General features: G+C 41.9%; 1 protein-coding gene across 1 annotated transcript in view; it reads right to left on the bottom strand.

Moving 5' to 3' along the window:
• Positions 1 to 621: 621 nt before the first annotated feature.
• Positions 622 to 25,804, bottom strand: part of EPHX2 (epoxide hydrolase 2) — a 277,061-nt gene continuing 251,878 nt past the window's right edge. Inside the window, exons 17-19 of the mRNA XM_029596221.1 lie at positions 20,939 to 21,019; positions 13,299 to 13,357; positions 622 to 2,407 (exon numbers count right to left, since the gene is read on the bottom strand). Of these exons, the coding sequence (XP_029452081.1) occupies positions 2,323 to 2,407; positions 13,299 to 13,357; positions 20,939 to 21,019 (225 nt within the window). The 3' untranslated portion in view covers positions 622 to 2,322. The remainder of the gene's footprint in view (positions 2,408 to 13,298; positions 13,358 to 20,938; positions 21,020 to 25,804) is intronic.

Raw genomic sequence — 25,804 nt, 5'->3', positions numbered from 1 at the left:
GTGCCTGAAAGGCGGGTTATAAATAAACTAAATAAATAAATAAATGACCACCATTAAACAAATTGAGATTTTAAACAGTTGACAAAAATAAAAGCAAAGTAAGGAAAACAGAAATAAGAGTAAATCATATGAAGTTTATGTGACCTCTCCCTCCTTTCTCCTCTTCAGTGTCTTCTCCCCCTTCTGCACCTGCCGACTGTGCTAGCAAAATGTGTTTCTGTTTACTATCTCTGAGTCATCAGGCACTGGCGGCACTTTTATGAGCTGGCTCAGAGATAGTACACAGAGGTATGGAGCCAGTGGCAGAAGCAATGAGGGGTAGAGGGTGGATTCTGTGGCAAGTGAGTGATTCTGCTGAAGTCTGTGTGACACTGAAAAGCTGAGGACACTGCTCATAAAGCCTACTTGCACTGGTGCTCTGATGGGTTTTCTCCACTGGCTCTGGCTTCTTCCAAAACATGCCTCCTTTGTTGGAAAGTCAGGGAGAAAGATAGGGGCTGCATGCCTCAAAATGATAAACACTAGATGTCTCTGGAATGTTCAGCATCCCTCTCTGCAAACTGCAGTGAAATCAATGTACAACTCCAAAAACGAAAGTGAAAATACTTAATACAAATCAAATCAGTTGAAAAAATGTATTAGCATACAATATTAAAATTATCTGTTTTGCTTTCATAAAGTAAATTTCTCACTGACATAACACAACATATGTTGTACATCAGGGAAACTAAATAACTTTCCAAAAATCATATAACAGAAAAGATATAAAAAGCAGACACCAATCATGGACTACTACTATTCACAGCATGAAAATTCCCTCATATTCTTTTATTACACAACAAAACTTTATATAGTCATACTTTATTTTTAAAATTATACTGTATCATGAATTTATAAAGGTATCACTGGAGATGATCAAGAAAGACTCCCAAATATAAAGAAAATATTACTTGCTGAAACCATAGAAGGAATGGAGCCAGCAACAGATAAGCCACTAATTGCATAAAGTTTAACAGACTAGTGCTATCCTAAACAGAAAGCATTTATGATTTTCCAGAAGCCGAAACTCAATATTCTTGGCAATACTGTAGTTTGTCTAAAGCTGTGGAGCAGTAAGAGAGACCTGAGCTCAATTATTATAAACCATATCCAGTTTTTTTGTTGTTTTTTTTAAGGCACACAGTGATGCTGGGATGAAAAGTGAGCGTTACCACTACTTATGAACACAGAAGAACATATCAATTCATACGGTTTTCTTCTACTATACACCAGGGGAGGAATTTTGGATGATCAAAGGCCACAAACAACTAGTAGATCTCATTTTCTAATACATGAAAGCCAGATTACTGACGACATCTGTACCAGACTATTATACTGCATAGGATTCTCTCTATGCTACGCTCTTGCTCAGTAATTCAGCATATAAACTTATCCGTGTCAGTGGTGACCCTCAGAAATGCTCAGATTTGTTGAAAATTTGTCAGTGACCAGAGTCTTCTTTACTGGTATGCTGCTACCTTCTACACTTCTGTGCTGGGAACTGACTGGTCCAATAAAGAAAAAAAAAGTTTGTTCTTTTAATTCCTCCTCTCCTGGCATATAATGTTTGAAAAAAAATGCCTATCACATCAAATTAAGGGCCTCATCATAATTATAGCATTTAAATATTTTGTCAGCCTGGTTATGATTTTGTATGCTTGTACAAACCATCAGAATGACACCAGGAATTGACCAATTTTCTCATAGTTTACCAATGATTTCATAATAGATTTATGGTGGTCTTAATCTGTAAGGATATTATGGATCATAATAAATGCTCTGAAATATAATTACCTACTTAGATTAATTGAGCATTACTGAGATAGGTATAATTTAGTCAGGGATATTCAATTTCAGTTTTTATTTTATGCTTCCCAGGAATTTAACAGTGTTTATTACAACAAGAACACAAAGATTTACCTGGAAAAATAGTGAATCATTTTTTCACTTATTTCTCCAATGATAACCACCACTGAAATTTCCAGGAAAAATAAAATAAAAAGTGGAAATGAAGATTCCTAAATAAAGTTCATAATCATCACTGATTGGTTTAATTTGAAAAAGGATCCTATTCTGCTAAATAAAAATTTATATGAAAACCTAGCTACATTTCCTTGCCCCCCCCCCCCAATAAAAAAAACTATTAAATAATGTGGCAGAATGCGCAAGTACTCATGGCAAGAATGCCGAAATGCAAAGATCTGTGTACTACTGGGATAGACGAGAAGTTATTTCATAATTTAATTAATTTGGCAATCTTAAAAACTGATGACCCTTAACCAATTATAATTTGGAACAGGTGGAAGGTGGTGAACTGCAGTGAACCTCTTGCAACCAGTTGATGAGGATTTCATTGAGTGCTGCTGGCCTGTAAAAGAAAAAAAGAATAAGCTCTGTAATATATATGTTTTTTGTTTTTTTTAGTATTCCCTATTTTTCCCTCATTGCGAGCCTCCCACTTCAGATGGTATGCCCAAGACACATACGTGCCTTCACTGGCCAACAGGCTAATGGGAAGTTTCCTCCAAAACCTCCCCTCTGCTGTTAAGTGTGGCCATGCGGTAACAGCCACCATTCCTCCCTTACTGGGATCAAGCCTGTAACTACTGTGGTGTTCCTGACCCTAGCTGCTCAAGAGAAACTTGAGTCTTGATGCTGCTGCAACATGAGCAACAGGGATGGGCCAACTCACCATTTTTAGTTTACAAAATGAAATCATTATCTTCTAAGTACAGAGGCAAAACATACGAAATTCAATGTCACAAAGAGAAAAGACTTGGCAAGAAAAATGTGTTCCTGAGTTGGAAATATTTCCTTCACCACTTCATCTGAATTATACAGTATATCAATATTTCCCAGTAATATCACACTAAAGTTTTTTTTTGTTGTTGTTTAATTGTATTCTTAAAATGTCAGATCAGTTGTGCTTTGCTGTTCCCTCATTCTAAGAATATATTTGAGGCCATTGTTAAATTAAATAACCTTTCACTTTCAAACATGTTTCTGTTTACAGATACTTCTAAAGATCTTCTTCTTAGATTTGACTTAGGTCTCACCAAATCTCATGAAACCCCCCCCCCCCCCCCACCCCCAAAAGAACCATTAATACCCTTGAGGACATTCAGACCCCATTAAAAGTCAATACTGGTGTAACTTTTGGGTTCTTTTGAACCCCAACCTAATTACCCAATAAACAGTACTAAAGAACGCTGGAAAACATGATTCATTTTAACATTAAACATTTTTAGTAAAAAGAAAAAACAAAAATATTTTTTCCATGAAAACACAATTTTATTTTTCAGAGACCCAATTTTTAAAGTTATCCAGGTAAGCAACTTAGGGCCTTATTCATTAAGCTTTTTTTCCCCCATTGACAAAGAATGGGGAAAAAGCCTTAGGGGTAGATTTTAAAATGGTGCACGTGCAAGTTATAAAATCAGGGGTCGGCGCGCGCAAGGGGGTGCACAATTGTGCACCTTGTGCGCACCGAGCCGCGCTGCCTTCCCTTGTTCCCTTTGAAATCAGAGCGGCCTGAGAGGGAACTTCCCTTCCCCCTAGCCTGACCTTCCCACCCCTTCTCTCCCCCCCCCCCCCCCCCCCCCCCGGCTGTACTCTAACCCCCCCTTAACCTTTATTTTACCTTTTGTGCCTGACTCTAGGCCGGCACGCGATCCCCGGCACAGCAGCCAATATGGCTGCTGTGCCAGAAGCCTGACCCCGCCCCTTTAGTAAAGCCCCGGGACTTACATGGCGTGCATAACCTTTTAAAATCTGGCCCTTAATGAATTAGGCTCTTAGTCAGATATAATATCTAAGTTACAATGGATATTCAGTAGCACAGTAGCACGGTTATGCCACTGAATATCTGCACAGAAGTTGCTATTTAGCAGAATAAGTTATATCCGGCTAAGTGAGACCTGCTCTAACTTATCCAATTAACTTAATGGATAAGAGCGAATATCGCTACTTAACCAGTTAGGTTAACTAGATAAAAGAACATCACCTTGATCAGCCCACTGTCCACCCACAACTTATCTGGCTATTCAGATAGCCAGATAAGGGACTTATCAGGCTATGTAGTGGCTGCTGAACATAACCGGATACTCAGCAGCCATTACATAGCTGGATAAGTCGTACTTATTTGGCTATCTAGTGCTAAATACGTTTTGAATACTGGGCCCTATAAAATTAGGAACAAAAAAGTCCCTTTTTCTCAGAAACTCTATTTTCAATAACTCAGAATAAGTATTAAGATAAACGCATCAACACAAACTTTTTTCACTGAACACAGACAGAACACAGCTTTATGGTAGTTACTGTATGTGCTCGCCTCGCCTTTTGCAGTCCTCACTTTTTTGAGATTTGCAGTCTGCTGCTCTGACATAGCCAACACAACATGTTCTTTTAACCTTAATAAGTGCAGTCGTGGATACTGGCATTATGTAGTCCAATGCAATCAGTGCAGTTCTGATAGGCCTGGTCAGATTATCAGTATTTTGTAGTCTTCATTTGGTCAGTCCAGCAATCAGTTGCTCTCCCATCTAAGGAATAGGGGGCCATCCTTATCGAGGTAATCTGCTGTTCCAAGCAGGATGATCTCATTCAAAGCAAGCTGGCAATTTCACCAACATCAATCCAATTGGAAAACATTATCATTGCCCACTTGCTTATTTTCTGTTTGTAAATAGTCATATGTACTAAGTGTTCCAGATAGTCCATCTCACCTTTCCTCTCCAACTGGTTTTCTTTCCTGTCCAAATGCAGTCGTGTCATACAGCATGGTTGAAAGAACAACATTACTGCTTTAGAGTTTTTAGGCAAATACAAGACTAAGGTCTCCATCATAAATAAAGATGATTAAGACTATCTTTTGGGATCAGGCTGCATTTCCTTTGGAATGTCAGCCTTGTTTTTTCTGATGGTGCCCAGGTAGACTGTATTTTCACTTAGCAATTTTTCCACTAAGTCTGTGCTGGAGAAGAAGTTATCATCCACAACATTCTTTCCTTCATGATCTGTACCAAAGCTGAACAGGTGTTTGTACAACATGACTACCTTACTACTGTTGGTGCTGTTTTTTTCCAGCTGCTTCCCCAAGTAGATACCCTCATTCATGAGATACAATATTGCCACATCACAGCACCACCAAATTTTGATTTTCATACTGTGAAGCCTTGCTAGGCTTAAACTGTCTAAAGGGGCAAATTCCTCAGATATACCAGTTGCTAGTCTACAGTGTGGTGCATCTCTGGCACATACCACAAACAGTGTCCACATACCATGGAAGGCAGCTAATTTGTTCACAGTTCTCCTTTGCTCCTACTAACTTCATTACCAAAATGTCTGTGCACTGCTATTTGTTGGAATCTTTTCAAACTCACTGTAGCACGAAAGAAGGAATGACCTGTGTGTGGAGAACACAACCCTTTCAGGAGTTTGTGGCCTCCATAGAACAAGTCACACAAATAGAGGAGGCCTATATATTCTTTCAGTTCAACAGCATCCACCTGCTTCCATGTTTTTATGTCATCAGAATGACTGTCGTTTTACTCCCTGAAATTATGCTTTGCCTCCTATTTTGTTTCTCACACAATTATTGGCAAACTACTGTTAGACATAATTAGGCCAGTAGGGAAAGCTACCACTTATTCTTGGGAGTGAGCAACAAGGAACTGGATCTACTCCTTGAGATCTGCCAAGTACGTTCTAATGACCCAGACTGGCAACTGTTGGACAAAAGATGCTGGGGTCGATGGACTGACCCAGCATGGTACTTTTTTTTTCTTAAATATTTATTTATACCATATATCAAATGCCATTCAAAAATAACTTGAAATAAATATTTTGTATATTTCTGCAAAAATAAGAGAAATTTTAAATCAAATATCCTGTCAACACTAAAGTCTACCATAATTGAGGACCAATGCCACAAAACAAAGAAAACTAATTAAAATAAAAGGACAACAGCAAGTGCAGTAAACTCCTAATGGAAGAATACCAGATCTTAACAAAACTGTCTTCGGCTCTTCAGTGTTTCATTGGATACATGCAGAAAAACCCTGCATTTTAACTTCAAAAATTGCTCTTCCCAATATTTTAAAAAAGTGTTTAAACAGCCAGTGCCTATCTGGATCAACACCCAAAGTTACAATCAGCAGTGCATGAAGAACCAACTTCTCATCTGATGTTTCCAGAAGGGCAGTAAAATTCAAACTGCCCTCAGATATTAATATGTATTCAATCTTTGTTTTCATTCATTTTGGAACATAAATAGCTCTCACAATTGGTGGTATTGACTGAGCAGGAACTTTGAGAATTTCTATCAAATAATGCTTGAACATCATGAGGTAATTTTTGATATGATGTTTGCATACTAATGCCGGTATATAAAAGTTTTAAATAAATAAATAAATAAATAAAAATAAAATAAAGATGTACAAACATTCAAAGAGCAAGGAAGGGAGGGTTCAAGATGGCAAGCAGGCAGCCTGTAGCTGTGAGAGGGAGCAAGACAATTAATTAGTTGTTTCTATCAAGAGGAAAGAGAAACTAAGAACTTACCCTGAAGCATAGTTGCCAGTGGATGGCCTTGGACTAGTTTGTTGCCTATGTCTTGCAGCTTGTGCACTCAGATAGTGGAGAGATGTAAGAGATGGAATTTGTCTCTGTCTCTCCTAAGGCATCTTTGAGCTCCAATGGGAGATCTCCCCCTCGTCCTCAGCTGTTGGCAGAGGCCAGTAATATCTTGTTGGGAACATCATTGCGGCCTGATAATGCAGCACTGTTGGTGCTAAAAGTCTGGATGGATGCCGGCAACACTGCTTGAGTGTTTGGAGTGGAAGCTCTATCAGATTCTTTGAATCAGGGTATAAGAGAACTCATGGTGGAGGAAAATCAATATGAGGTAGGACTTTTTAATGTTGGTATGAATGAAGGAAGAAATGATGAGAACTTAGCTGCAGTAGTGTATCTTTCCTTATCCCCCACCCCAATAAAGTTTGTTTTGACTCCTTTGCCAAAACACCCTCAGATGCTTCCCTGGGGCAAGTCTGAGCCATGGTATCCCACATGGAGGCCTCCCTCACAGGATGTGTGTTTCAACTTTGTGAACTTACATAAGTAGCCTCAGAAAAAATTTCTCTCTCAAGGTAAACTTTTGCTTAAAAAAGGCAAAGGCCTTGCAAAATGTGAAAAGAATATCAAAGCTTTGTTGGCTACACATTCAGCACTTACTCAAGATAGCCAGGATTTACATAAGTTGGAGATATAGAAAAATCAAGCTAGGAGAAGAATTTTATGTTTGATTAATTTTCCTAAGTCTTCTAGGATCTCCCCGCTGAATATGTTAAAGAAGTATTTCTTGATGTTCTGAAATATCCCTTAGAAGCTTTCGTACCTGTGGCCAAATTTACTATCTTCTGACTAGAAAGAAGATTCAAGGAGGTGGAATAATGCAGAGAATAATTTGACCCTTGGAAAGCTTCAATTGACGGCTTTGTTGGAGTCACCGCATAACCTTTCGCTCACAAGAGCAACCCTTTTTGTTTCCTTTGTCCTGGAAGCTATAGGGATTGGGCCTTTAAGTCTTTTCTCCAGAACAGGGATGCTGAATTCATGATGTTAATATCAAGGTTTTCCCAGACATTAGTAGATGGATCCAGGAAAAGTGTAAAACTTTGTGGAATTTAGACAAACTACTAAGGGGATGGGTGCTGATTTCTTTTTTAAATTTCCTGCTAAAAGTTTGATTAAATATCAGAGGCACTTATGTATTTTATGATCCCACACAATTTAGGAGATTTACAGAGGGTAGAGCAGCTAGTAGGATCATGGCTTCATTGGTGGAGGGTTGTGGTTAAATTGTTCCTTGATTACCCACCTTCAAATTTTTCACAAATCCATACCTCTTTTTATTATAGACTTGAGTTTCTTCCTGGTTATTTATTAGTTTTTTCTTTTTTTTTACTTCAGATTTAATATTTATATTTGTATGAGTCCAGGAAGATTGATTTCCTATCAAAAGTTTTTTTTCTTCCTGTTTCTATGTCATAAAATCTATAAATAAAAAGTTACACACCCATTCAAAGAAAGATGATAATGAAACTTTGATGGCAAAGGTTACACTGAGTTCAGACAAGATTAGTAGATCTGAGGCAGAAAAGCAAGATGTTTTCTGCAAAAAGGTGTTCTGAGCAACAATGAACACATCCTGAACTACAGATTACCTATAAAAAGAATGCGGAGGCATTTTTGGAACCAGACAAATACGTTAAATTGGAAAACCCATTCAGGTGACAGCTCAGCTGGACTCCCTGCAAGAGTCCATGTGCACCCTGCCAGTTTTTCCAAGTGCAGAGGCCAAACCATTTATAGTAATCAAATGAGATTTGATGGCATTGTGTACTGGGGAGTAAATGACAAATCTAAAGGAACATAATTTTAAAAACAAAACTGTTTTTGTGGGATCTGAATGCCCCCCATAACCTGCAGTTAGGGTTAAATAGTTTACAGTTAGACTTTTAACCCAAGGGCTTGAGTAACATTCTTCATCATAGAAGCCTGATAAATGAACACTATGGGGGAAATGTCAGAAGGCTCACACAGCTACAAAGTCAATGAGCACTTTGTACTTGCTCACCATGATGCTAACATTCAAAGGGAAGCTTTTTTGATAGTTTTCCTTTGAAAATAGACTATGGGTACAAAGTACCTGTGGACTTGGCACCTGTTTTTTCTGCTGGTAACATTTTGCTGGAAAACAATGTGCTTAGAGTTAAAAATCAAATCTATGCATGATGTTTCCCTATCCCATCATCCTTCTGACCTTGGGAATGCCTCCCCTCAATCTGCTAAAAGTAATTGTACCCTGGAAGTACGCAGATACTTTTAGCCAGCAGGGAAGGGCAATTTACCCAGGTATATGGATTTGAAAAATCACCCTTATATTATCTGATCCATTCTTGGTTTCATTAAATACAACAGAGATGGTATCTAGGATAACCAAACACCTCTGCATTTGGTAAAAAAGACCAAAAACCAAAAAATGTTTTCTAAGTAAACTGACTAGTTTTTTTTGTTTCTCATTAAAAAATGCATGCAGTTCAATATATTCAATCAGTTTTTATGACATCTCTATTACTTAAAAAATGTTCCTGAAAATTGCTTTTTGTTTAGAACATTTAATTACAATTTATTACAATATCACTTAAGTAATATGTGCAGCAGCTTTTTGAACTGATATGCAATATTTCAAAAGGATATACATCACCATGATAGGTTATTGGTGTTATACACATGTATAGACAGTACTTCAATCAGGTTAACAGATATAGATTATTTCTCTCACTAGCATCATAATTTCAGAACTAGTCTGATTCATTTCATACTGCAATACTAAGTCCAAATTACACTTCTAATAAATGTCACACTCCTTTCCAGCAAATCTATTAATATGCAGACAAATCAGTCTGGATGCATGGGGTTAATTTTCAAATAGGGCAAGAGCGCCTAATTTAGCTAGCCAGATTTTGGCTGGCTACATTAAGCACATTTTCAGCCAAACCTGGGTGCCTAGGCTTGCATCTAAATATGAGCCTAGACAGCCACCATGAAAGACTGGACCTGGCATCCTCAGGCAACACTAAAGGAAGCTGAAATTCTTCCAATGGCAGATTCCAATGGGATAACAGAACCCTCTGCAAAGGACGCATGTGAGCAAAAGCCTACTCTTCTAACTCCAGTGTAGATGTCATGGAACCCAGGACCTGCAGTTAATCCCAGAGACACAACAGGTGCAGAAGCCAAAGAACCAGACTCTGCAACTTGTGAGGTCTTTTTCTGACATCAGAAACACCTTCCCCAACCAGGTATCACATCGGACCCGTGGGTTCTGGAGGTGATAAGAGTTGGCTACACCCTAGAATATTCTCGGCCGCTCAGGGACACCCTTTGTAGTCTCCCACTGCATTTCCCTCTCCGAGCAAGAGGCAGTGCAGGACTCCAAAGACTGGGTCAGCCTCATAACACTCTGCGAACTTCACCACACAGCCCAATGACTGCAGAAGCTGCATTACCCGCTGGACTGAGTGACCACACTCCACCTCCGACTTCGCCCATATCAGCCAATCGTCCAAATATGGTGAACCAGGATACCTTCCTTCCTTCCTGAGAGACACCGCCACTACCACCATCACCTTTGTGAACATGCGTAGTGCTGTCACCAACTCAAAACTGGAAATGTTCTCCCAGGACCATGAACCTTAAAAGCTTCTGGTGTTCGATCCAAATAGGGATATGAAGATAGGCTTCTGACAAGTCCATCAATGCTAGAAACTCCCCTTTGCGCACCGCCGCTATCACTGTGCGCAACGTCTCCATCCAAAAATGCGGCATCCGAAGGGAAGCATTTATCTTCTGCAGATCAAGAATGGGCCGAAAGGACCTATCTTTCTTCTGCATCACAAAGTACACGGAATACCTGCCCTCTCTCCTGAGGAACCACCGAAACAATGGCATGCAGAAGTTGCAGCCGATGTAGTGTCCTGCACTGCCTCTTGCTCGGAGAGAGAAATGCAGTGGGAGACTACAAAGGTGTCCCTGAGCGGCCGAGAACATTCTAGGGTGTAGCCAACTCTTATCACCTCCAGAACCCATGGGTCCGATGTGATTCTGGTCCACGCCTCATCAAAGAGAGACAGCCTCCCTCCAATCACTTCTGGGGAGAAGCGGACCAACATACCTTCATTGCCTAATCTTGTTTCTGCCCCCTCCTTGGGAACCATTGTCTCTCAGGGACCTGCGCAGACTCTGAAAGGGCTGCTGCCTGCCAGAACTCTGCTTCTGCACTGTTGGAGCAGGGATCCGGCCCGTGTGAAATCTCCTAGCCTCTAGAAAACGGGCTTGCAGAGGAAAGGAAATTACCTGTCCTCAGGTAATTTATTGCCCTTCGACTCTCTCAACTGCTTCACGAGCTGCTCTAAGTCCTCCCCAAATAGTAACTTCCCTTTGAAGAGGAGGTGCGACTGCTGAACTTAGACCATATGTCCGCTGACCAATTTCACAGCCACAGGAGCCTGCACTGCCACCAAAGAGACCAAACGTCTAGGAGAAATTTGGAGCATGTCTTACAGAGCATCAGCCACACAGGCCACCCCCGCCTCTATGTGGTCCACCTGTGCTGCGTCAGATGCCACTCCTGAATGCTTGTCATGTGCTTTCTGCACCCAAGACAAGCAGGCTCTCTGCATCAAAGTTCTGCACATCGCTGCCCGAAGAGTCAAAGCTGAGATTTCAAACAGCCGCTTGAGCAGAATCTCCAGCTTCCTGTCCTGGACATCCTTGAGGGCCACCGCTCCCGTTACCGGGATGGTCATTTTTTTTTGGTAACCGTAGACACGCTGCATCTACCTTGGGAATTCCCCACGCCTCCAAGGTCTGCTCTGGCAAGGGATAATAGCTTTCCCATAGCCCTTGCTACCTTCACGCTCGCTTCGGGAAATTCCCACTTCTGATCTACCAACTTCTTTACCTGCTTTGGCAATGGGAAAGCTGTAGGGGGGGGGGTCCCCGCAATCCCTCTAGGAGAGGGTTCACCCCTTCCTTATCCGAATCCTCCTAGGCAGCTTTAAACCTGAGCTCCTCCAGCACTTGGGGAATCAATGGACCCAGTTCGTCCCTTCAGAACAGCCAGACCACTCATGGATAACCCCCCTTCTGTGACTGAAACTGCATCCGGATCTTGGGCATCCGGATCCTGCATTGGATCCCAGTCAGGATCCTGCAACGGAATCCCCAGGGCACCAACAGGGTCCTTGTCTGGCCCCACTGGACCCTCTTGCAGCTGATCAGGATCATCCTTACTCTCCAATAAATCCTCCTCTTCCGGGGCTCAGCCGAATCTCAACATGTGCAGGATCCCTCCTGACTCCACTGGCCCTCTAGTCTTCTTGGCCATCTGGGACTTCTTAGGTAAGGGACTTAGGTGGAAAATGCCTCCGGGTCCGAGGAGGAAGAGTCCTGATCCGCTACCTCTTGAGCCTCTCCCTTTTCCTTGCCCCCAGCAGGGTCCTTTCCCACAGGAAAAAGCATGGGAGGGGAATCCCAGGGCTCAGAAATGGCAGTCTGCACTTCAGCATGTTCTGCCAAAATGGCCGCTGGCTTCTCTGTCGCCCGCAAAGTCACCAGAGCTATCCCAGCTCCCATTGCATTTTTGCTGGCCTCCGGGGATCTCTCCGAGGTCCCCCCCCAAGGTGCAATATTGACAAAACGACGCTGAATCGAGCCGAACCCACTTCAAACCGCAGCCGCGACAAACTTTGTCGTGCTGTGTGGGAGCCGGCATGTTGGTTCAGTCGGGCCTAACAGCAGCTACAGACGCAGAGCGTTCCCAGATGTTGTCCCAGTGCTGAAATACTCAGCACCTGGCTCCGACAAGCAAAGGCACTTCGGTCTGCTCCTTCCTGCCTGCCTCCTTCCTGGCAGAAAAACACAACACTTACCACTACCTCAGCCCTGCCTCTCCTTTTCCCTTGCTCTTTACCGCCCTTTTATTTATTTATTTATTTATTTGTTTTTGCGAGGCATACCTTAACTACCTGAAAGCAAAAAAGGGAAGAGAAGAGAAGAATGTCCCTGCTTCTGGAGGCCATAAGCTAAGGAGACAGAGGGAGTGAAGGGCCCAGAGGGGGTGAAGGAACCAGGACCCCTGGCTATCAACCCCACCCTGCCAAGAAGGCCCAAGTCAAGCCGAGGGTTACTAACCCCCCTCTGCTTGCCCTGCTCCACCCAAGGGATGGCCCATGAAGGAACCCAACACCTCGGGGAGCCGAATCTTCTTCCTAACTTTCTCTCTCTTTTTTTTTTTTTTTAAACTCCAAACTGCAGGTCTGCACCTCTACCATCTGCTAGAAACAGAGAAATACTGGGGGACTGCAGGTGGCACTCTCAGTTATGTAGCAGTGCCTCAAAGGTTTGTTCTCTGCCTCCATCTGCTGGTCGAGATGCATAAACCTACTCGTCCGGACTGATCTGGGGTACGAACAGGAATGCTGATTAGTAAACAGGCTCCTTTATGCATTCTGTTTCAAAAACTGCTCCATATGCTAAATGCAATATTAGAAGCCATCAACATTATCTGTCAACCAATTAATTTCCTTAGATGAATCTAGCAGAAGATTTCATTGTGAAAACACTCATTAATGAATGTCCTTTGCAACTCAGTAAGAAATGATTTACAGTGCTAAGTAAGCAAGTGTTAGTACCTTTCCATCTGAGTCCAGTGCCCACACTCTTCAATATGGCCCCTTTTGAGCTGTGGAATCTAAAACACAGATAAAATCTTATTTGAACTAAATGAATAATGGTAGGCATGCCTTTAACATATTCTCACAAATATGCTATTTTGTGCTTAAAATATGTAAACAAAAAAAACACAACTCACAAATACTGCTAAAAACCTTGCAAAAGTAAGTAAAATGTAATCTTTCATCATAAACATTCTCATATTCATTAAGGTTATGATACTGTTAGCATTAAATCATGATAAGATATGTCATTGATACAGTTTACTCTTCAAAGAAGCAATATACCTACATTCCCTCAAAATATCCAACTTGACTGTTTTTGGCTCTGTTCCTCCCTCTGTTGCATTTAATTCAAAGTTTCCGTTTTTAATTTGTTAGATTTTTTTTTTTTTTACTTCCTATCCTTTATAATTGTTTGGAATAAAAATTGTGCATGTTTCCTTTCATTATTCGCTGGCCACTTATGGGTAATACTTTGAAATCAGAGCTTCAATTAGCTGCTGTAAAAATGTTTAAACAAGTTTGCTTTCAAAACAGGGCCTATTCTTCAGCAATACCGAAATTATGAAATGAGCTTCCAAGTTCTTTAAGAGAAGGCAGAGATTTGTTAAAATTTAGGAAAGGGCTGAAAACATGGCTTATGGCCATGGGCGTTTAAAATGGGATCGGAATAGGGCTAACAAGGAAGACAGCAGCAGATCAAAATGTGTTTCTGTATAAATGTAGAGCAAACTGTCAATATTCTTAAAAATTTTCAATAAAGGATAGATTTCCTTCCAAAATCAAAATATCACCATTGTTCTTGACTTTTGCCAGGTGAGTTCTTGTTTTGGTAGAATTATATCTTTAAAATCTTTAGGTATAGCTGAAACCCTAGCAACTGTGCTATAAAAGATAATGAAAAACTCAGTCTTCACAGTCAGGGACTGACATTTTGTCTCCCAATTTTAAGGATTCACAATCCTGGACTGTGCTCTGATAAAGTCTATCCAGGAGAAAACCCCCAAAGCAAGGGCAGCATTTAAGTATTGCTATAATATATCACAATTTTTACATTAATTTTTAAATCCAAATAGAGAATGAAACTGTAATTACAGTCAAAAATCAATTATAAATTAAAATAATCAGTTACTTATTCAATAGCTCCAAAAACCAAGTTAACTTAAAACACTTCAAAGAAGGAGAAATTACTGCTTACCTGATAATTTACTTTCCTCTAAGGAAGGCAGGCCAATCCACACAAGTGGGTTATGCACCTCTCCCAGCAGATGGAGAAGGAATAAAATGGACTCGCTGAATTCACAGACATATAGCCGTGCCCAGACATCAGCCCACTAGTATTCTCTGAAAATGCCAAACTGTGGACAAACTGATGATATTTGAACATGACTTAACAGACAACCACTCATGATTCCAACCAAATGGGAACACTGAGCTCAGTTAAAAGAATTAACATGCACTAACCATGCATAGAATTAACATGCACTAACCATAGGGACTTATCAGTCCAGCAAAGAAAGTTACAGAAATAACACTCTTTGTTGATCAACCTATAGGGGAACTAAAAGCATGTAGGTAGCCCAGGGTGGGTTGTGGATTCCTGTCCTCAGAGGACAGGAAATTTAACAGGCAAGTAGTAATTCTTCCTTTCGCTGCACTCAGGCAGGGCAATTCACACAAGAGGGATGTACCAAAGCTGTTCCTGAAAAGGGCAGGAGGCTGCCCACGGACCTGTCAACACCAAATGCACGAAGGCCGCATCCTCCTAGGCCCTCACGTCCAAGCAGTAATGCTGGGAGAAAGTGTGTAAGGAGGACCACATCGCTGCTTGGCAAATCTTGACAGGAGATAACCAAAGATCCGCCCACAATACCTTCTGAGCCCTAGTGGAATGCACCAGAACCTGTCTAGGTAATGGGATATCGGCATCCACATAGGCAGCTGTGGTGACTTATTTTACCCAATGGGCAATAGATGCCCATGTTGCTGGTTCACCTTGTTTACCTCCACATGGAGCTCAGACAGACTTCTTGAAAGATTTAGTAATCAAGTACAGCATCAGATGCCGCCTGACATCCAAGGCATGCAACAGAAGATAATCATCTCATCTCTATCCCTGTCCAGCATACGCAGGAAAATAGTCCAGTTCAAATGAAACTCCAAAACCACTATCAGCAAAAAGGAAGCTACCATTCTTAAGCTGTATCACCCCCAGAGTAATTCATAGAAACGGCTCACGGCACAAAAGAGCTTGCAGTTCAGAGATCCTTTTGTGCTAAACAGAATGCTACAAGAAAAATGGTTTTCAAAGTGATCAGCTGTAAAGAGAGACTACACAGTGGCCTAAAAGTGGGACCTGCCAAAAAAACTCAAGACCAGATTAAGGTCCCAAAGAGGCACTGATAGCCATAAGGGAGGACACAGATGTTTAACTCCCTTCAAAAACCTGGACACATCTGGATGGGAAGACAATGCTCCCCCACTGACTAGCGAGAGCTGCTACTTGCACCTTTAATGTGTTAAGGGCCGATCCTTTTAAGCAAGCCTTGAGAGGATGAGAAAATCGCTCACACTAGCTTTTGAACACTCTCCAAACTATAACATATGGTAGAGATGTGGAAATCACCGCAGAATAACAACCACGCTTCAGCAACCAAGTCCTCTCAATGGCCAAACTGTAAGAGAAAACCGACCAGGATTGCCAGGCAGAATGTGCCCCTGATGCAATAGATACTTCCTGAGTGGCAGTCAGAGGATTGCCTACCAGAAGTCTCCAAAGAACTGCATACACAGCCTTCGTGGCCAATCTTGAGCCACCAGAAGCACAGTTTCGGTCTGACTCAATCTTTCAAATAAGTCTGCCTATCATCAGCCAAGGCAGGAAGGCATACAACAGCAAGCTCCACAAGAAAAGAATGAGAGCAATGATGCCTGGTGCCCTTGGATCCCTTCTGCGACTGAAGAATTGTGGTACTTTCGCATTGCCGGAGGTCGCCAACAAATCCAGATACGGGCGACCCCAGTGCACCACTATGAGTTCAAAAGCTTCATCTGTTAACTCCCATTATTCTGGGTACAAGTCTTGCCTGCTGAGGAAGTCAGTTTGTACACTAACCTTCCCAGCAATGTGGAAGGTGGATATGTCCTGAAGACGTCACTCTGACCACATCTTGATTGTGTCTACCTCCACTGAAACCTGCTGGCTTCTGGCTCTGCCTTGACGATTGATGTAGGCCACTGTCGTGACATTGTCAGACATTAAACTTACCACTCGAGCTTTCAGTTGCTCCAGGAACCACAAGCATACTAGACAAACGGTTTGCACCTCTAATAGACTGATGGTCCACTGTTGTTCCTCAGGACTCCAGCGGCCTTCTATCATCAACTCTTGACAGTAAGTCCCCCATCCCAGAAAGCTCACATCCAAAACCACCAACCATTCCATGTCTACAAGGAAACGCCCTTCCTGAGATGATCTGCTTGTAACTACCACTGCAAAAGGACGCTCACAGCCAATGGCAAGTGGAGTCTCAACGTGTACTCTTGTGACTGAGGATTCCACTGGGAGAGCAATGTGTGTTGAAGGGTCTGAATGTGCACCCTTACCAGGAGACAACGTCCAACATGGCTGCCATCGACACCAGGACTTGCAGATAAGACCACACTGTCGGGTGAATTGTCCTTCTCAGGGCCTGTACCTGAGAAATTAACTTCTGAATGTGATCCTCTGGCAGAAACATTCTGCCCTGCTCCATATCAAATCACACGCCAAGATACTCTAGCATTTGAGTCAGCTATAAATTGCTCTTTGCCAATTTTACCACCCAGTCTAGTTCCTGAAGCAAGGAGATCACCTTGAGAAAATTTGATCCGAATCAACCAGTTGTCCAAATATGGATGGACTATAATGCCCTCCTTGCACAGAGCTGTCACTACCACCACAGTGACCTTGGGGGAAGGTCCTGGGCGCAGTTGCCAGCCCAAAGGGCAGAGCCTGAAATTGATGACAACTCAGAACGGCAACTCAGAACGGCAAATAGGAAATGATGTTCCTGGCAAATGGGAATATGGAGATATGCCTCCGTCAGGTCGAGACACGTGAGAAATTCCCCTTTTACACTGTCATTATGATGAAACGTAGAGTTTCCATTCGGAAATGAGTCACACACAAATATAGATTGACACTTCTGAGATCCAGGATGGGCCAAAAAGACCCCTCTCCTCTTTCTTGGGAAAGACAAAATAAATGGAATAGCGACATTTTCCTACGATCTGGGAGCAGGAATCACAGTCTTCAAATCAAAAATCCTCCTTAAAGTCGCTACTGCCACTCTCTACCGTAGAGAGTTGCATGAAGAGAAATTAAAAGCATCTGGAGGAATTTGGCAAAATTCCAGAGCATAGCCATCCCTCACCACATCCAGGACCCATTGGTCCATCATAATCTGGACCCACCTCTGATAAAAGACATAAGACTGCTTATCTCCTGCACTACTAGGTGAGCCCGCACACCTTCATTGTGAAGACAGTGGGGCTCCCATTCTGGAGCTTGTATCCTTACGAGGCTTTTTCTAGGCTGAACGGACTGAGATCTTCCATAGGAATGAGATCTTTGACTAGATGCTCCCCTGTAAGGACGAAACAGACAGGAATCCCTAGAGCGGCTCTTTGCCCCAAAAGGATGCTATGCCACCTTCTTGTCCTCTGGTAAATGAGGAACCTTGGATTCCCCCTAGTTATTCACCATTTTTCCAACTCACTGCCAAACAAAAAGGAAGCCTTAAAAGGTAACCTTGTGAGATTGGACTTGGCAATACTGTCTGACGATCAATTTCGCAGCCATAACTGGCTTCTAGCCACTACCATTGAAGTCACCCTCTAGCAGCCATTCACACCAAATCACAACCTGCTTTGGCTAAGAATGCAGAACTCTGTTCCATCGCTGATCCGCCATCAGACCACGCTTGTGTCTCCTGAGAGAGACGCAAACCAGCCCAAGCTACCAGGCAGCAGCAAGAAGCAATCTGCAAATTAGCAAACTACCAGTTGATTCCCTTATCTTTATTTATAAAGCCTGTTGTTGTTAAATGTAAAACCTGTTCTGATATTTGTTATGCTATAATATCTGTTATCTGTAAAGCCCGTTGCTAATTTATTGTTTCCCTGTAAACCAAAGTGATGTATAACTATACGTACCTCGGTATAGAAGAATCTACAAATAAATAAATAAATAAATAAATTCATAGTCATGGCCTTAAAGGCTGCTTAAGGATAGCCTCAATCCTCCTTATCCTGAACATCTTTGAGAGCTACCCCTCCTTCCACTGGAAAGGTGGTTCGCTTGGTTCAGAAACTGCAACTGATCCCTTGCCTTCAGATTCAAGGGGTACAAACCCTCTAAAGCAAGCCCCCCTTTAAATTTGTCTCCAGGTTGCTTAATTCAAGGAAAATCCACTCAAATTGGATCCAGAAGAGGAAAGAAACAGGACACCTTGGTTAAGGTGACTAACATGGGATCTTTCTTTTGCAATGTCACCCCGAATACACTGAGTGTCTTTAAGGTCTCAGTCAACAGACTCAGCATCTCATCTTTGTGAAAAAAAAATGAAGCAGAGAGTCTGATGCAATTCCCAATCAGGTAGAATTTCTCTTTCTTCCAAAGAGGAGAAATCCAAGTCCCTATCAGAGTCATCTGAGGTATCATGAGCCACATCCCCCAGATCACCACCAGAGACAGCCTTGCTGCAGCGCTTGCCTACATGGACTGACAAATAGGAGTCCTGAACACACAACCCTTCTTAGTAGGTTACTTTGCTTCTGCTGGGTGCCCCTGCAGAAAAGCCTGCAGACCCTGGAAAAATTCCACCCAGGAAAAGGAGGAGAGGTCAAAACTGGGACTCATAGGCCAAAACTGGACACTCTCTGACCCTTCTGCTGGAGATGTCTGTCATCGGGAACAAGGGAAGAGGGGACCCATCCACTGTCGCCTTCTACCCTACTCTTCTCCTCTCCCAAGGGGATGGCCAACATCAGCAAAATCCAAAGTGGCCAAATCGCCTTGAATGTCCAAGCAGCACAGACACAGGCAAAGAAAGAAATGGTTGGATGGCAAGTCTCACAAATAGCCAGGGGCTTAGACAGTTTTGTCCCCGGTGCCATAGTCTTTCTGCACTGGGCTCTAGGCGGCCTCCTGCATGCTCACCACCAGTATCCGGGAGTACATGCACAGATACAAGTCCAAGAAGTAGGCTGCGGTCATACGCGTAAAAGTACCCCCACGCATAAAAACATGCACTAATATAGGCCACAACCGTATGAGCACAAGTATGGACCAGCTTACGTCAGAACACCGCCAGTTGGCCAGACTGCGTGCATACGCCTGTGCGTGAAAAAATCACTGCCACAGCCTACTGCAAGGCTAACAGGACCAAGCCTGAGGAGTGGGGTCTAGCCAAAGACTGCTCAATGTGACCCAAACTGCTTCTGCTCTATGCTAACTCCCCAGAGAGGTGAGAGGAATAGGGGGCAAAAACGCAGAGCACGATTGGGTCATTGGCTATGGGGGGAGAGGGCACAAGCTGTCACCGCTGAGCACTCCCTCGTCCGCAAACCGCTTCTTTTTTTTTTTAAAGTCTAAATCTGTCCTGCTGTCAGACTTAAAATGCTCAAATGAAGGAGGAATCAAAATGGGGTGTCACTTCAGGAGCTGAAGGGGTATTCTGAAATCTTCTCTTTTCCTTTTCTTTTTTCACTACAAGCAATCCGCAGTAGGGCGATGCATGTCCATCTGCGGGAGACAGAGAATACTGGCAGGCTGATATCAGGGCAGGGCTATATACCTGTGACATCAGCGAGTTAGGTTTACTCCATCTGCTGGCAAAGGTGCATAACCCACTTGTGTGGATTGGCCTGCTTGAGTGCAGAGGAAGCTGTGTTCTCTACCCTTTTTTCAAATGAAGGATAAGAATAGATTATAAAGTGTTATGCATAATTCATAAATCAATATACAATCAATTAGTCGAACGGTTAAATGCAGCATTGCGAATCCATATGCCCCAACGAAATTTGAGATTGGCCAATAAATGTCTATTATCTATTCCTTCGGTTAAATCTGCACACTTATCCAAAGTAAGAGAAAGAGCATTATCCATAGCGAGTCCCAAAGTATGGAATTCAATTCCAATAGAACTAAGGATGCAGGAAAATTATCAGACGTTTGAAAAGCACTCAAAATCTTGGTTATTTCAGCAGGCTTTTGGAGATGTGGCACAGTAATTAACACCAGGCGAGTTTGATGATGGTAATAACTTGATAGTACGTTATTTTATTTTTTGATTGAATGTATTTATTTCCCTTGTTTTACTCTGATGTATTTTGTCTTATTTTGATTTTTTCTTATTTTGTACATTGCTTTTATTCTGATATGTGTTGTCATATTTTCTTACATTTTTATTATAAACCAGTATGACTGAATATAGAATATCGGTATAAAAACGTTTTAAATAAATAAATAAAAGTTGCCATTTCTGTTTTCAGACTGGAGTGCAAGTGCATTGACAACACTATCTTTGTTAATATCTGACAAGTGTGCTACTTACCCAGTTCTCCATACCCTGGGACATCTGTGGAAGAAGTACATGGTCCTTGCCTGCTGTAACCATCAGAGCTGGTACTAGAATCTAAGAAGATAGGGTAGCAAAAAGGCCAGATAATTACAAATTAGGAGACAGAATTTACCCCCTCCTCAGTTCCAATTAACTTTCCTCAGGTTCAACATTCTTATGAAATCTCTGGATAATCTGATCCTTTGCTTTCTGAGGTAGATTTGTATTTCGTCAGGAATGTTCAACTCCTTCTTTCACTTTGATTTATAATTTAAGTCTTTAAAATTAAAGTCTTGATGTTAAAACAACTATAAACATACAGTTGACCCACAACCATGACAATTATGATAATATCCAAAGATCACAGCTACATTTTAGATAAAATGATTTTTTTCCCCAATTCTCATTGTTTCTATTCTCTCTTTCTCATAGGATAGATGGTCATGAACTATAAGCTTGTGGATAATGTATGTACTTTACCTAACAAGCATGAGGTAATATACTATGATAGCCGATTGAAAATCCAATCTTAGTCTCTGAAGTATACAAGCCAAGTCTGAGTGGGTTAGATAAGCAAGTAGAGTTACCTAGTTATCTTTATCTAGATATTAAGTGGCACTTATTTGGCAAAAAGTGCCACTGAATATCTGACAATCTACCTAGACAATTTATTTATTTATTTATGCATTTTCCAAATATATAGTTCAAGAAAACATTTTTTAACTGCAATCTTAGAGACACATAAAAATATATAACAAAAAGGAAATCAAAAACAAAAACAAATGTTCATATCTTTATCAAAGTCCTCAAAAGGAGGATCCAATTTCACAACCACTGGAATATTCCTAAGAAAGAGGAAAAACAAAGATCTAGATATGGAGAGCCAACATCTGTATTAAATGGACCAAAATGCCATAATCTTCACTCAATCAGGAGTAGTAGGAGACGAAGTTAGCAATTTATGCATTTTATCAGAAAAGAAAGAGGAAAGTTGAGATGGTAAAAAAAAATATATGAAGCATTCTGATATTTAATAATACATTTACATGGAAACTTAAGAAAGCTCCCATCTCTAATATTCTGGGCCTAAGCAGAAAAAATGACCTCCTTCTTTGGGTCGATCTATCCAAATCAGGATAAGCTAAGACTTTGCAATCCATGAAAGATTCCAAATGATAATGGAAAAACATCTTTATAACTCATTCCCTATCAGATTCCATAAGGAATGATACAATAAGTGTAGCAGGGGTAACTAAATCCTTCTGAGTGGTTTTCAATAAATTGGTAAGATCCAGCTGAGATGGTACAAAAGGTGTTAAAACTTGGGTCCCCTTTTGATCAGGGGAACTCTTTTTAAATGGAGGAATATAGTAAACTCTTGACGTGAATGGTAATGCCTGCTCTGGAATTGTAAGTATCTCAGTCAACTATTTCTTCCACATATCTTTAGGAGTGGTAAGAAGATCTCTAGGAAAATTTATAAAAACGAAGGTTATTCCCTTGTACTTGATTTTCCAATTGTTCTAATCTGTAGGAAATAGACTGATTTTCCATAACCATAGTTGATTGTGTTGCAGTAATATAACAATATCTTTTTCCAAAGTCTCACAAAATTTGTTATTCATTTCAAGGTCTTATTCAACCATTTGCAAACGATTATCTAGATTAGGCAGAAAATTAACAATAGGAACTATTTGATTAGAAATATTGTTTAAAGTTTGAATGGTCTCCTAATTAGAATCCAAGGAATCACCTTAGGTCTTACCAAATCTGATTTCAAAACTTTAGGTAGATTAAGGAGATGTCCTTCCATTCGCCGAGAAGCAGTGTATATGGCAGTTTCTGTCTTCAGCTGTGGCTGCAGGGGCCTCAAAATTTCCCCCTGCTGAACTTCCAGCCTCTAATTGTGGGCCCGCGGCTTCTTCTCCATTGGGCGATGTGGATTCAAGAGGCAATTCGCTGGATCTTGCCTCAGCAGAATTGGACAGAGGAGTCCGTTGCACCGGGGAGAGAGTTGTTTCAAGATCAAGGGAAATGTCGGGTACAACTTCCTCCCGAACATTCCCCAGCGAGACACCACCTGGATTCAGAGCTCCTCTCAGCACATGAGCGTCCATCGGGCCCAATAGCACTGGCGAAGAAGCTGGCGGACCTCCCATTCTCTAGCCTGCTGCTTCCTGGCTGAATGAGGCATATTCAGGAAAAGAAAATAAGAACCCGCCAGGAGCAATCTCAAGCGCTTCGTGCCAGATCTGCCATCTTGGATCCTTCCCTAACTAGACAAATTTTGAGTGGGTAGATTTAGGACAGGTATTTGCGCGGATGACTGTCTCTTAAACTTCATTAGATATTGCTAAATATTGTGCTACTTGGATAAATTTTAAAAGCCCACCTAGTAAAATCCCCAGTCTGGCCTCTTTCTTATCCCAGCTAAATCTGTGCACATAATTCTACCTACACAATTAGCTGGATAAAGGGAGGGGAGATTATGAATGGGTAAAATATACCCAGCTAAAAGCAGGTTTGCTTACCTGTATGCAGGATTCTCTGTAAACAGCAGCAAGATGACTTAGCCATAAATGCATCATTTGACATCATAGACACTGATCCAACTCTCAAATCTCAGGAAAGACTTTACTGAGCATACTCAGGAGCTCTCACATTTGCACACTACCTCAAAAGCTACTTAGTCTCTTTCAGAACTTAAGGTTTAGTGATGTAGTTAAATCTCCAGGGAGGCAGGCAGGAATTAAGTATAAGTAATTAATCTTGCTGTCTATGGAGAACCCCGTTTACAGGTAAGCAAACTTGCTTTCTCCGTTGACAAGTAGGCATGAGATAGCCATAACATATCAGGAGTCCCAAGCTGAGGGACTGTGGAGCAACTACTGAACTGCCAACTTGGCCCCACCAGGTGGCACGTCGACTACTGGATGAAGAGGCTGTAAAGACCTGCTTGAGGAAAGTTACTGTCTTCACGGGACATTGTGTCCAGACAGTAGTGGTATGTATTTCTTCTCCACCTCTGGCTCTGCTTCTGATTCTTTCCTTCCTTATCTCAATCCTCTGAGTTTCTGTTTATGGTATCCTGTATTACTTCCGGTTCTTGATATCCTGTGCTACTTCCATGTTCCAATTCCAGTCCTTGATTCTATCTTGTTTATGTTACATACAAACATAAGAACTGTCATACTGGATCAGACTGAGGGTCCATTAAGACCAGTATCCTGTTTACAACAGTGGCCAATCCAGGTCACAAGTGCCTGCACGATCCTAAACAGAAAATAGATCTCCTGTTGCTATCGTGCAGTGATAAGTAGTGGCTATTCCCTAAGTCTACTTGGTTAATAGTTTATGGTCTTCTCCAGAAACCTGTCCAAACTTTTTTTTAAACCCAGCTACACTAAGGGGGTCATTTTTCAAAATGCGGTAAGGCGTTTTTGCAAGCGTTAAGGGCTTATCGCATGCGAAAAGCCCCGTTTTCGCATGCGATAGGCCTTTAACGCATGCGAAAACGTGTTTACCGCATGCGATCGCACCATATCGTATGGTGCGATGCAAATTCTAAAAATAGGAGGAGTTAGGGGCGGAGAGTGGGCTGGGCTAGCCTGTCTGCGAAGAGCTATCGCACAGCCATAACGCAGATTTTAACTACACCTCTTTCAAATGCGTTAGGCGGTGCGATAGCAGCCGTGACCATGCGCTGAGGTTTCATCGCCACTTGCGATGTGTCCCGTAAAGCTTATTTCAGATGATTTGAAGGCTCCAGAGGGGGGGAAGAAAGAAAGAAAGAAAAAGAGAGAGAGAGAGAGAGATAGAGAGAGAGAGACTGGCCATAATATCATGGCCCATAGGCAGGTATTTGTATCCCTAGGGTAGGCCCACCTAGTAACTCGAGGTGGGGATTAGGTAAGTGTGTAGGGGGTTAGGGGCCACTTTGACATGCTACGTGACACCTACGAACAGAACAGTGGTCTCTTGTGAAGATTAGCTGGCCTTCGGAGTGAGGAAACTCACTCCAAGATGAGATTTGGGCAATGTTCTCTCAACCTAGCTTGATGGACTGTTCTGTTCGTAGGTGTCACGTAGCATGTCAAAGTGGCCCCTAACCCCCTACACACTTACCTAATCCCCACCTCGAGTTACTAGGTGGGCCTACCCTGGGGATACAAATACCTGCCTATGGGCCATGATATTATGGCCAGTCTCTCTCTCTCTCAGTGGTTGAATGCTGGAAATACATCAGGTTTGGCACTTATCGCAGAATCTGAAATGGTATCGCAATGTGCACTAACTTAGCTCTTCGCACAGGTAATTATCACAAATTGCGATAAATACTATATTAGCATAAAACACGCCCCTTTTGCTATCGCATGCGGTACTTACCGCATTTTGATAAATCCAGGCCTAAATGCCTTAACCATCCTCCAGCAATGAATTCCAGAGCTTAACTGCATTGAGTGAAAAATAATTTTCTACGGTTTTAAGAGTGCTAATTATTAACTTCATGAAGTGCCTCCGAATCTTTGTATTTTTTCAAACAGTAAATAACCAATTTTTATTAAAAAAAACTACAAAGACTAGGGGACACTTCATGAAGTTAGTAAGTAGCACATTTAAAACAAAATCGCTCCTGCATGTGATTCCTTGGCCAAATCCCTGTGAAGGTATTGTGACCCTGGCCCTAGTTGTCCCAGCAGCTTCAGTTACAGCCTCAATAATTCCCATACTGGTGATTCCAGAGATTCACCTCAGAGTCAGCCTGGTCACTCCAGACAAACAGGATCCTGTTGCAGCCTTGGCAGATGCACTCCAGCACTGATACCTGTTTATCCTGAAGAAGTCTGCCCTGCCTGCTCC

The sequence above is a fragment of the Rhinatrema bivittatum genome, chromosome 3 (genome assembly GCF_901001135.1).
Source record: "Rhinatrema bivittatum chromosome 3, aRhiBiv1.1, whole genome shotgun sequence".
NCBI lineage: Eukaryota > Metazoa > Chordata > Amphibia > Gymnophiona > Rhinatrematidae > Rhinatrema > Rhinatrema bivittatum.
Note: the sequence above shows the minus strand (reverse complement) of the source record. Positions and strands in the feature narration are given on the sequence as shown.